Genomic DNA, 13,931 nt, shown 5'->3' with positions numbered 1-13,931 from the left:
AGCCAACTTGGTATAAGAAAACACCAATTTAAAAACAAATGCAATGAAAAAAAGGTATTTTAAGAAATTAGTGATGTTTGAATTGTTTGCAAATTCTGATAATTGTGTGTTAGATGATAAGAAAATTAACAAATGGGATTCCTGAGGCACAACCTGCACATCAACTGAAAATGGAAAGCAATAAGGACACTGCTCAGTTAGGCATTGTACATGATCATTGTAAATAAGACTGAACTCAGGACTAATCTGAGAGAGACATGTATTGAATGGTGAAGCAATGAGAGCATGTGTTAAAAGTAAGTGAACTAAAATTGCTCTCCCCCTTCTTAGGTGCTGTATAGTATCAACTTTTAGTCAGGGAGTGTGTTGACATCTCTGTTCACCTGCAAACACGTTGGTCTCTGCAGGTTTCAGTCCTGCACGTGACCAGCAAAGGTTTCCTTTAATAACAGTCAAGTGCCGCCATCTGGTGTAGATCACAATCCATGTGTATCCAGAGGAAAACCGCAGGGAGGCGCAATAATCGAGTCATAAATAGAAGTTAATTTATTAATAAATCGTTGCCCGATTAGAATATTAACGATAATGAATGTGTGTGTTTCAAATGTCTCATTTAGCTGCTCCTGGACTGTACTGACCTTCCTGGGAGCCCTGAGGAGCAGTTTGATTTCAGGAGATGCATTCATGTATCGCCATCTGCTGTTTATCCCTGGGAAGGCCACAGACACACACACACGCACACACACACACACACACATACACACACGCACACATCGCTATATTGACAGCTGTGAGCATCTTCCTCACACTGACATTCAAATTAAAACTGAGCTTATTGCGCATCATGTATTCATATTATATGAAGCCAAATTTTATCTTCGTTAATTTGATATCAGTTTTCAGTCATTTTTCAAATCATGCAATTATAAAGGCATATGGGCTGTATATCATTCAATCGGCAATGAGGTGATCCATACAACCAATTAGCCTATAATTTATAAGAATTCTAACTTTTAAGTCATATTTTATAAAATCATTTGTGGCTGTGGGTCTTTTCTCGACCTTTACGCAAGTTCACTCATTTTCTATTAATGAGTAACTTTGGCCAACAGAAACAAACGTTTTTTTCAGTGTGTATAATATGACGAAATTAAAAAATGTAATAATATATAAATACAATATTGACAATCTATGGAAAGGCCAAAGTCATTCCAAATTGTTGCTGCGAAAAGTATTTGAGTCAGAACGATACTGGCACATCCATTCAGTCAGGTGACTCCTTCTTTTTTATTTTTAACAACTTGGATAATTTGAATCGTTTTGAATTATCACTGATATTAAAGTCACACACTGAGGTAAAAGAGTCTGGCACATTCTTACGCATGGTGTCCAATTTGGACATAGGAGCCTCATGTGTGTGTGGAGGGAACAGTGATGGAGGAAAAGAGTGTTTCTCTCCAGCGTCATGTGACTCGGATCATTTCTCAGTGATAATATTGAGAGTAAGATGTCTCCCATTTCACTCACCTTCATTTGTAATCCTCGCATCGTTTGGCACCTTGATGGCGTCTTGATATTTCTGGGGAAAAAACGGCTCCACGTGGCGCATTTAAAGAAAAACAGACAAATATCAACTCTTCGTCTGAAGAAATTTTAAATAAACGCAGCCTTGGGTTTGATATCAAATAAAACATTATGTACTGATGATAACAACGTTTATTATGTTTAAGTCACGTTACAGTAGATACAGAAAAAATTCACAACAGCATATATGAAAAATAACCATTCTGAAAAGAATGAATGAATAAATAAGACCCTACGTTAGTCTACATTATACCAACATTTATAACTTCTTTAACAACGTGTATCATGGATGTAGCAGTGATCATAAACGTTTGGTTTCCTACGAGCTTAGATAAAGTACAAAATACATTGTTTTTTTTACTGACAGGGATTATTATGCCAGTTTATGCTACACAAGAACATGTCATGTACACATTACCAATAACTTTTTTCTCTTCTGACAGTTGAGGCTACTTAACAGAAGAGTTTTTTTTTTTCAAACACTACTTTATGAATCTATTTTTGTGTACATTCAATCACTATATCACCAAAATGTCCAGTATCAATATTTACATTTGATTTATTTAATTACAGTGTGGAAAGAAAGTAGAGCCAGGACTGAACAGTCTGCGGTAGAAGAATTTACACTTTGGCCATTAACTGAGGAGGTGGCAGTCCTTATCTTGTTTTTTATCACGATTATTATTGTCAATTAACCTGTTGATGATAGATAGATAGATAGATAGATAGATAGATAGATAGATAGATAGATAGATAGATAGATAGATAGATAGATAGATAGATAGATAGATAGATAGATAGATAGATAGATAGATAGATGGTTAGAAAGATAGATAGGTAGATAGATGTTTTTCTTTTGTTTTAACTGTGAGGATAGAAACTGTAATAACCAATGTCCTTTGTGCAGTTCTTCTCACACTCCCTCGGTGCCAGCAGCTCAGACTTTAGCGGGGACACAGTCTCTGACACCGGGGTGGCAGACGGGGAGATTCTCCTCCTCTTGGCCTGTTCAAAGATCCCAGAGTCACTCGAGTCGATGGACTTAATGGAGGACGGCGTCTCTATCCAGCTCGACTCGGACGTCATGTCTTTGGGTTTGGCCTCCTCCGGGCCGCCGATGGTCGACCTCTCCGTCGGGATGGAGTCCCCCTCCTCGGCCAGGTAGTTGGCGCCCGCCCTGCCGCCGAGGGAGTTGGCGGGCCAGCAGGAGAACACCGAGCCGGGCTTGCTGTTCACGCCACAGTACTGCGGCGGCGTGCGTCCTCCCCAGCCCGACGGGTCTGCGTAATAGCCAAGAGGCCGGTTGGAGCAGCCCGCGGTCGGCAGCGGGAGAGCCTTCACTCCGGCCGCCGCGTAGGACAGCAAGGTGGCCGCGTTACCGGCGAAATCGGCGGCGTCGTATGCCGAGGCGGCAAAGTCCAGTCGGTTGTTGGCAGGGGTGACAAACCATCGCTGCGGGTGGGAGGCAACAGTGGGATCCTCGCTTTGCTGCGGGGATAGCAAGCTGTTGCCGAGTGGGACGCTGCGCTCCGTGCCAGGACCAGTCCCCACGCCAGGGTGAAAGCGAGATTTGGCATAAGTGCTGACAAATTGGTCCTGCAGGAAAGAGCTAGACATGGCATATCTAGCACCCGGCACGATCTGTGAACGCGGAGAGTCACCCGGTGATGGAGTTAGGCGGTCAATGTCGCAGCCTGTGTAGACACTGAAAAGATGGGGAAGAAAGAAAAACAGAGAAACAATTCAGACACGAAGCTGTGCGTAATGGGCCGGTTACGCATCTAAAATCAAAGAGATGTAGAATAATGTCACCACAGTTCACATGTTCTCCAATTAGGCATAAGAGGAAAAGGCCTTGTTTAGAATGGGAGATCATTTCGAGATTTCAAAATATCTGAAATGCCTTAAAGAGAAAAAAGCAGTACATGCAACTTTGTACTGCGCATAAATAAAATAATTCAGGGGGCAAAACAGGCCGAACTCACATGAAGCAACGTGCCACAACAGCACTAATATTTAAAGAATATTTCATTATTTCTTCTTTACCAAATACATGACATTCCCCTCAATTAAACTAGAATCCCCTCTTTTAGCTGCAGTCAATATCAAATCAATTTCAAGAGCCTCCTGCAATTTTGGAAAACGAGTCTCAAAATATTCGGCGGAATAACTGGAAGTGCATTTGATACAACAAATTGACATAATTAATAGGAAATTTCCTTATTGTAAAATAGAAATTGTATTCAATGAAATTACAGCAGTGTGTGACAAAATGAAAAAAGCAATCTTACGTGTCATAGTTGTCCCGAAATCCTTTAGCAAACGGATTGTGGTCAATTTTCAGTTGCGTAATCTGTGGGTTAAAAGAATGCATCAATTAGAAGAAGAATACATGTTTTAATTTATTGTGTGTGTTGTGTTACTTTGTCTGTGTATGTGTGTCCCTTGTTAGAATTTGAGATTCTTTTTTTTCTCGATTTCCATTCAAATCCACTTAGTTGTCCATTGTTTTGCAATATAAATGTAAAAGAATCACATTCGACAGATTCAGAATGCAGTCTCTCTCTCTGGTTGATATTGTCACAGATCAATGATGTGGACGTCGTGTCTGGGTGGAATATTTTTGCAGATACTTCGTGCCCGTACATCGGTATTCTGGTAAGCTGTGACGGCGATGAACTGCGTCTCTGTGAAGGTGAAAGTCTGGACTCGTCCCGGTTGGCTGGTGTCCTCTGTCCCATCCTCGTTCACTTCCACCACATGGAGCCGGGGCTGGTACTTGTGGAGAGACTGGAGAACCACCATCTGGAGATTCAGAGGAAAGAAACTCTGTCAGACTTCGGATGGACGAGTGAAACACCACAATGAACACATCCAGCTCCATTTGATCACCATTATAATAACGCTCTTATAGTAACGTTGCGAGTGGTGCATTAATGAATTCATAGGAAATTAAAACAAACTAAATAATAATAACCAGGCTACTATAATGTTCAGTTTATTATAAAAAAAATCATTGGAATATTACATAAAGTGTTGCATTACCTGTCCCGTGTTATTTGAGGCACCTTTATTGTTTGTAAGCTTTAGCTTCCCAAATGATATTTCCTGACGCATCCAGTGCGCACCGGTATTCGGTGAATCCGGGTGCATGTAAACTCTATTTCCTGTAAATGTAACACAAAGAGCAGAAAAGTTATGAATATACAGCATCTATTAATATTGACGTAACCACTTAAATCTGTTTAAAATCCAACTAATTTATTTTTGATTGTGCGGTAAATGTGATAATTAAAAGATTGTAATACCTATTACATTTGTGTCTGCTTTTCCACATGGAACCCACTTTCCTCCTTGAAATCGCCAGTGATTTGGATCAGCAAGTATTACATCCACAAATATATTATAGTGAGCAGTTGGGTCGAGGCCAGAGATGTTGAAGCTTAAAAATGGGAACATTCGTCTGTGGGAAATAAGGGAAAAACACATTTAGGAGGAAAAGGCACCAAAAGCAAATTCCCCGTTAGCATTGGTCTCGTGCCAAATCCGTTATTTTCTATCTGAAGAAATTTGGAATTAGAGATACATTTAAACCGTGGAAACAAAGTCATCGCAGTGATGAAGCCCCCAAATTGACTATTTCTGCAGGAATGTGCCAGATGAGCGTCTGTGCGCGCACTCACCGTCCTTGCTTTGTGATGATCATCTCTGTCTGGTGCCTGTGGAACTTCAGCCACAGGGCCCTGTTGCACAGATACACCTGCGCTTTCCCCGGCACCAGTCCCGCTTGCGCCGAGGAGAACTGGTAAAAAGCGCCTCCTTGGTACGCGTGTCCATACTGCTGTGCGTAAGGGTAGCCCGCCGCCGCGTAGCCTTGTGGAGAAGTGTTGGTCAGAAGGCTGTTGTAAGCTCCATTGGTTATGACCGGGTGATGGGCCATGTAGCGGCTGGGACTTCCAATAGAAAAAGCCGGGTGCGCTGGTCCATGCTGGCTCGCGTAAGGGAACATGGCAGTGGGAGCTGCTGAGACTGGCTGAGGTTGTGCGGATGGAGAAAAGATGCACCTTTCTCCTGCAGATCCATCGAAATTATGACGGATGTCAGAGACTCCGTGAAGATCAGGAGAGAGTTTGCCCCTCTGGACGTCCCCTGATGCGTCCTTGGAGTCGGGGAAATTGTCTGCCTCTGACTGATTCGTCATCTCCCTAGAGTTTTTTTTCAGAGGTGAACTTCTCTCCAGGTTGTCACTTGCAGATATAATAGGATGGTCCTGCAGCGAGAGCTCTGATCCATCGGCGCTCGAAAAGCCACTGCCCACATTCATAAATTTCTTGGAGAGATCACTCGCAGGCGAGATGCAATTCTCAACCTGCATAGCTCGATAGGAAGCCACTATTAGCTCAACCTATATCACGGGCTTTTTGCGCACGCCTTTCCTAATCCAACACTATTTAAAACGCCTTGCTACGGCTTGAGGAACCGACGGCAGCAAATTAGCCAATTGACACCATCCTGCAATCAGGGAGGATTTTCTCTCCATCACTCTCCGCGCTTTGCTAATGAAACAAGTTCTGCCATTGGTTAACTCAAGGCTGTAATTTAATTAGGCAGCTCTTAATTAGAACATTATGCGAAGCGCTGTGAGCAAAGTGATTTGTTTACAGTGTGACATGGGCCTATATTTGATTACAACATATGGATTCCGACTTTTCCCCCTGTTAAAATAAATACAAGGATAAAATAACACAAAATAGAAAAAAAAAAATCGAATGCATAAAAACACAATTTTCCACTGTCAGTTGTGTTATTTACCTATTTTTCTGCCATATTTACCTATTCATGTGCTATGAGTGCCAAAGTATGTCTGCCCAAGAAGCCAAGATATATTATTAACACACCAAAAATGACAGGCCATGACAGGCAGTGCATCTGATGCCTTAAAATGTTTGTGATATAGCGTGAAATCATGGCGTCCCACTGAAGATGTGTTTATGAGTCCCAGTGCTGGTAAATATTTCATGCGCTAAAGTTATGAACCGGTGCACTGATAACTGGGCTGCTGCGGCAAACACGGCTCCCAGGAAGTCAAGGAAAAGCCATTTAGGAAAATATATGTCTGGGACTGTTGGGTTTTAGTTATTTTTAATACAATTTAGATCCATTTATTGTTTTTATGGAGAAATAAATCAAGTTAACATATTAAAACTCGTTTTCGAATTAGTTCTGACTCGTTATGGTGAGATTTTGCAAGAAATGTATTTTTGCAACGTACATATTCAAAGTATAATAATTATAAAATGAACAAATATATGTCAGCAGAGGTATAATTGTATGGTTAGTGAGTTCAAATGACTATATAAGAATTAAACCTAATAAAAAAATGTTTCCATAATTTAAGGGAAGGATGATGATGATGATGATGATGATGATGATGATGATGATGATGATGATGATGTTGATTATGATGATGATGATGATGATGAATGATGATGATGATGAGTCTTTTTCTTACTTGCATATGTTAATATTTCATATTTATTTAAACAAGTTCAAAATATACACCTAACCTAACAATGATGATTATGATGATGATGAGGATGATTGATTGATTGATTGGTTTTGACTTGATTGGTCTATTTTTGCATATTGATATTTTTTATCTTTATTTTAAACATGTTCAAAATAAAAACCTAACTTGATGATGATGATGATGGAATTTGAAAGTAGTTGTAAAAGTATCAGAATGGCTGCATGTTAAAGTGAGTCAGTGCAGAGGGACAGAGGGACAAGCTGCAGCCAGAGAGTTAATTTTTGCTCACGCCTTTCCTAATCCAACACTATGAAAAACGTGTTGTGTTTCTTTAAAACTGCAGTTTATGGCAATTTATTGAGTTTCATCATATTATAATGTGCTTATCCATTATTGTCATTTATATAAATGAGGGCAGAAAAGTAGAAACTACCTTACACCACCACTCAGGACCAAGCACTGGACCTGGAGCAACATAATCCACTCATCCTAGAAACCCTAAACAAATCAGAAACTGCAAATTGTCCACCTTCAAACCAGTACTTTAAAACCCACCTCTTCAGAACATCCTATAATAATGTCTAATCTATATTTCTAGTTATTTGCTTTCTCCGTTTTTTAGACTATGTTTTATATATATACAGTATATATACATCTTTATGTATTTATACTATATATAGTATACTGCTATTTTGTATACTACAGTGAAATTCTAACTTTATATTCATGTTGTATACCATACCTGCGTATATACTTGTAACAATCTATGTCTAGATATATATGTATGTGTATGTATAGATTACATAGTAATCATTTTCATCACTTTACTCAAATTAAATGTAGTGTAAGGTGTATATTATGGACATATTCTTCATTTCTATTTCCTTTTTTTTTTGTTTCTCTATTCTATTACTCTGTTTAATTATATTTTATACTACCACGTGTTCTCTCTTCTATCTGCTGCTGTAACAACTGAATTTCTCCAGCGTGTGATCAATAAAGTTGATCTTATCTTATCCTAAATAAAGTTGGTATTATTATTATTATGATCTCAATATAAAGGAGTCTGGTACAGCATCACAACTGTATCAAAAAGGGATCATTGCCACTTCCCAGAGTAATGTTTCCTATTGCATTGAACAATCTGAACCACACCAGGTTAATACAAAAACTGACTCCAGGCCTATTTCACCGGTGGCTACATCCGCACCATGCAGCCTGTATGTGTCTAATGAACAGCCATGGTTCTCTGCAGCTAACAAGAGGGGTCATTACAGTGGGGCTATAGGGCCCGGCAATCTATTCCTGTGAAACATACAAGCACAGGCTTGTCTGAGCCCAAGCAAAAGAGGTCACTCTCTGCTCTCCTCATTACAGGATTATGGTTCACTTCCAACACTGATCTTTAATAAGCAAAATGGGCTTGAGCTTTTTTTTTTTCTTCTCCCCCACCCTGAACAAACCAATTGTTGAATCACCCGAGCATTAACTCAGTGTGTCCTCTTGGTGCATCGGTGCCTGTGTATTACACTTGTGTCCTTACTTTCCATTGGCTCAGTCAGCTATAATGGGCATAACCGACCGAGGAGGGGGCTGATTTGTTATGCCCATGACCAGCTCTGTCCCCTGTGGTGGTAGTATAATGCAGGTTAAGATCCCTGTCCTCTGCCTTGTGCACAAACACCCCATCAGCCAGCTGAGCTTAATGCACTGGCTCCCTGTGAACACTATTAATCCTATGTCTACTCCCAAATAATTATACTTTTTTAATTAAAATCTTTAGAGGTGCATATATGTCAATTTGTCAGTGCAGGTATTAATATAAAAAATGGATTTTAGGCCAGATAACAAAGTATTTCTTCTCCATTAGATCACTATTAGTATAAGTAATATCCACCATAAATCTGTAAAAAAAAATACAATAAAATGTAATTTCATATATAAACAAAAAGAGGTTAATAATGTTCAATTCAGCAAATAAAATATTTTCTTCCAAGCATTGTATCACCATTTTTTTGTTGTGCCATAGGAATCTGCTTGCCACCTGGGTCTAATCTAATCAATGTGAATGACAAGGAGAGAAAAAGCCTGAAAGTGAGCACCAGCTCAGGGACTTTACCTAATGCCCAGCACTGTCACTTCAATGATATGATCACAGCACACAAAATGACAACAAAATTATAGCCAGCAAGGATATGGGGGACATAGTGTGCCACTCCAGTCAGGTGAAATTGCTTTTTCCGACTATGAAATGGCTTGTCTCTTGTCGGATGGGTAAACATTTCCTTGTCAGGCCAGTAATAAGGAATGAGGCACACTGGGCTGAACTAAGAGGATGGAGCCAAGGTTATTTGGGATTCATGACAGGTAGTGGCTTATATTACAGCGGCACTAAAAATTTCATGGGAATGCATTTCAGATGGCCTTTAAGTTATTTATATGTTGTTTGCCAGACGTCACATTGCAATTTTCATCAATAAATCAAAGTGAAGCATTTCGTCCCAGTCCTTCTCCCTCTTTTAATTTAAAATAAAAAAGAAGACAAAACCTGTGTTTACCCTAAGTCTTTAATTACCCAGCAAGGCTAATCTGATGAAGTTTGGTGGTGCTTTGTGCTATGCTAACATAACTATCGCCCCCTGTGGTTTCCTGCCATCAGTGATCTGCTCTGTCAGAGGCAATCGGGGCGCTCTCTGACAGAGAAGACAGCTGGAGACCTGCTAAGGGGCGGAGTGGACAGTTGTGGCTTTTAAAACCTTATTAGCCGTCCTCCCTGGACACACCAAGACACGCGTCTAACGCAGAAGTGCACTCCTACACCTGCTCATTATTGATGGCCTTTAAGGGTCAGACCAGACCTTTACGCGCGGATCTTCACCACAAAGCTCACAGCAAATTAACCTCAGGACAGGTGATTATGACGTTTGGTGGAAAATACAAGGGACACGGCTGCTGTCTAGAGACTGCACTAAAGGGACTGTTCACCCAAAACAAATATTTATACATGTGCTTCATGCATGCTTTATTTGGAATAAAATTCTATCTTATAAAAAGCCATGTATTCAAGAAAGGTTGATTTTATCTCTACAGTATTTACTCATTTAAACCCATCATTCCCATTACTTTCTTATTAACACATTTACGGTGTTTTCACATGAAATTTGACTTTTTATATCAATTTTAATAAGAGAATAAAATGATAACACACCTTTTAGTAGTTAGTTATAAATTATTGTTTTGAGCATTTATTAGATGTGCATTTATTCTCACTTTTCATCTCGTGCACTAAGGTCATGAGCACAGCTCTATGTGCCGTTTCACATTCAATGCATTTATTCACCATACCTCTTCAATTAGGTAAAAGCATATACTATTTCCGTGATTTATTTTTTAACTTCAGTATTTCTGTCACTGTCAGTTGTTTCTACATCACAGGACAGTGACAGCATGATAATTAACACACTCCAATGGAAATCATAGTACAACTCTGTGGGGAAATGAGCCATGAGGTATCCACACTGCTCAGCTGAGCTCCCTCTCTCTCCCTTTACAAGCACTAGAATTACGTGCATACACATGATGGTATGTTAAAGTGATGAATAATTATAGATGTGTGAATTTCATCTCTTACCAATTCTACAGCAAGGTAACACATGTAAAATATAGCGATCCCTGAGGTACCACAATCCCTGGGAGTCATCTCCGTGCCCTTTGATGTGTACTATTTGGCTTAGCAAATGGTGAGGATGTAATGTTAGGAATCACAAAGTTAGTGGGGAGGCTAATGTCTATGAAAACTTCTTTTATCACCTGCTACTGACCTGTTATCAACTGTTTGGTTTGTTGCTACTCCCTTTAAATATTAAAGAGGCCTGTGTGACCCAACCGAGTGCAGTGGGGTTTGTGACCATTTTGTTATTTCTGCTGCCATGCACTGTCAGACGTCTGCGAGTGAAGAACATGGCCACTGTCCCCAGCATGCCCGCAGCATGAAAAATTCAGACTAACTCCACTTTTTAAGCCACTTCTGATGAAAAGCACGCAGAAATGAAACTGACTTATGCCAAATGAATATCATTGAGTCGCTGTGATTGTGAGGCTGATGTTTGTAACTTTCAAATTATTTATAAAACATCAGTTCCATTTTAAGAGTGGCCGTGCCATGAAGTGTGCACTTACTCCTCTGAGGATCCTTGGAGGTTTCTCAGGCACCATCAGCCTTAACCCCGAACAATAGAAAACACATGGCTGCCGTCCAGCAACTTAAGCTTGCCTATCTTTTGACACGAGTCTATGTTGCTTAGACAGGATGAAAATAAGCACCAATTACCAAGTCACAGCTGTGTCTGCCGGCGTATTGTTTCATCGATAACTAGGTTGACACGATGATGAGTGTTTAATCTGAAAACAACAACTCATAAACGTGTTCTCTTCTAGATCTGCTACCTAAATATCTTTTTTTTATAACCATAATAAATCAGTGATTCACCTGTTAAGGAAATACTCTTAAAATAAAGCGAGAATCCTGCACGGATCCCTTGACAAAAGAAGAAAATTCTGTTTGAGGAGAGCAATATTTTGGGGAGAACAGGAGCAAACAGGCGACTGTCGTGTTACAAGAATAATCTTCATTAAAATCACAGGCAACAACACCAGGCCAACACGCAGCTCATTGGGAATGCAGTGTGAAAAGAGAGGCCCACAGATTATCACTCTACATAACTCATGTTTAATTTATCCAGGAGCAATATTGTCAAGAGTCCTTCCATTCCAAGGAACGAGAGACGCTGATAAAAGCTGCAATAGGACTCAGGGAAACCCCAAAATAACACAGAGTAAACTGCCGCAAAATGGACAGAGCACACACATGAGAGCGAAAGCATTAGAGACGTCTTTTGATATATTTAGCACAGCTTCACAGGACTATAATATAACTGCTTTAGGGTTGTTAATATTTCAAAAGAAGACGTCTAAATGACGATAAAAATGTTCACACAACACGCAGACATGATACGCAGCACTTAACCTTTGCTCTGATTTGGAGCCATTCTACAAAAACCTGCACCTTTGAAAGACATGGTCGTTAAATCACTTCAGACTACATACAGAAAAACAAAATAGTCTTACATTCGATTATAAGAAGTAACCCTAAACCAATTTCTCTCTGCTCTGTGGTGTATGTGTTTTTTTTCCCGTGCTACTCCTCCTCCTCCCCATGGCTGAGTGAAATGGAATTGCCTCTCACATTCAAAGACAGCTCTAGGAAGGTGATAATAGAGCTACTCCCTGCTGTCTGCAGGCAGGAAATAGGAAAGTGGCATATGGGGCCAGGAACCAAATAGAGAGGAAATGTGACCAGGCAAGGGAAGGAACTAAAAGAAAGGTTAATGATCAGCTCTCAATTCTACGGGGAAGAGAACCATGTTCCGAGTTGAGAGGGAAAAATAAAAAGTGACATGATTTATGTCTGTGGCGCTCACAACGAGGCTGTCACAAACAAACATGTGGAAACCGGTTGGTTTTCTTCAGAAACTTTGCCGATGCTGAAGCCGATGAAGAAATATAAGGGGTTTCACATTGATTAGAGAGATGAGAAATACACACTGTACCATATTATCAAGGAAGAATCCATCTTCACTGTTTCACTAATGTGCTCCAACAAGTATGAACCTACTGCTGCCTGCAGATCCCCCGGCCTGCAGCATCTCACAACTGATCCACTCTTAAAAAAAGATACTAAATTAAATGTTGGACACCAGATTCCTGTGTGAGAAAAAGGAAGAAGAATAAAACGTTAACAGTGGAAGTGAGTGAAAACATGAAGATTAGTGCTGTGAATGCAAACCAGTGGGTGTTTTATCATTGAAGGGGGGGGCGATGTAGGCTGCATTAGGAGCAATTTGCTTTTAAATTTTCACCCTGTTAAACTATGCCTTGGCTGAAAGAGTTTGTGTCCTTTCACCACGAGGTTGGATTCTCACCCTTTAAACTATCATTTACGTCTTCTGCTGTAAAGGAGGGATCCATTTTGAAGTCATTAGCACTTGGTTTGTGCCGCTAAGGAGTGCCCGCTAACGTTCATTGTAAGTTGTCCTTTTAATTATCTGAGGGAGTGGGTGATACCAAGGACAGGAGGAGATGAGAAGTGACTGAAACTGTCACGCACACTGTGGAATTAAATGGTAAATTCTGCAAATACACTTAAGTAAACAGTCGAGACTATACACCTAGATAATCAGATATCAGCAGATTGAACACTATCTATACACTGGCCTTAAACATGTTGCCGGGGAAGACTGTTGTTGCAACAGCTGGACATTAGAGACAAAGCAACATCACGCGGAGCAGCTTTTTCCAGATCTGACAGCTAGATCATTTGAAGCAGACAAGATAACACTTAAATGCAAAGGTGACACGACAGTGTCTTCAGAGCCAGATGGATCAATACTCCGCTTGGCTCGTCGAGATCTGAGCAGTGGTTCTGCAGCCATGTTTTTTTTGTTTTTTTTGACACTGCCGTTTTGAAAATAGGCTATCATGGTCTCGCACAATGTCTGGTATGTTGTCAATAAGCAGATTTCTTTTTCTTATGTTCCGACTGAAATATTGATTCATTAGATTTAACAAAACAACTCTGGATTCCAGAGGAGACCTGGAGCCTTTGACCTATTTTTAAATTGTAGTTTGTTTGTTGTGGGGGTTTTTTTTGCAAAGTGCCAAATCTTCAGATCTTGAAATATTTTGCAAGGTGTAACGGGAGGTGTAGCATCTGGATCGGTGTCAAAACGTGGCGCTAAAAAGCTCTATGCAAAAAGGC

The 13,931-nt window shown here is 40.2% G+C and overlaps 1 protein-coding gene across 1 annotated transcript; it reads right to left on the bottom strand.

Moving 5' to 3' along the window:
- Positions 1-1,820: 1,820 nt before the first annotated feature.
- On the bottom strand, positions 1,821-5,959 carry tbr1b (T-box brain transcription factor 1b). The gene is made up of 6 exons (XM_035174877.2): positions 5,268-5,959; positions 4,893-5,047; positions 4,630-4,751; positions 4,231-4,389; positions 3,876-3,937; positions 1,821-3,289 (listed from the first exon to the last, which is right to left on the bottom strand). The coding sequence occupies exons 1-6, from the start codon at positions 5,957-5,959 to the stop codon at positions 2,446-2,448; spliced, it is 2,034 nt and encodes a 677-aa protein (XP_035030768.1). The 3' UTR covers positions 1,821-2,445.
- Between the last annotated feature and the right edge of the window lie 7,972 nt (positions 5,960-13,931).

This window comes from Hippoglossus stenolepis, chromosome 13 (genome assembly GCF_022539355.2).
Source record: "Hippoglossus stenolepis isolate QCI-W04-F060 chromosome 13, HSTE1.2, whole genome shotgun sequence".
NCBI classification, from domain to species: domain Eukaryota; kingdom Metazoa; phylum Chordata; class Actinopteri; order Pleuronectiformes; family Pleuronectidae; genus Hippoglossus; species Hippoglossus stenolepis.
The sequence above is the reverse complement of the archived record's forward strand: the minus strand, read 5'-3'. Positions and strand labels throughout refer to the sequence as shown.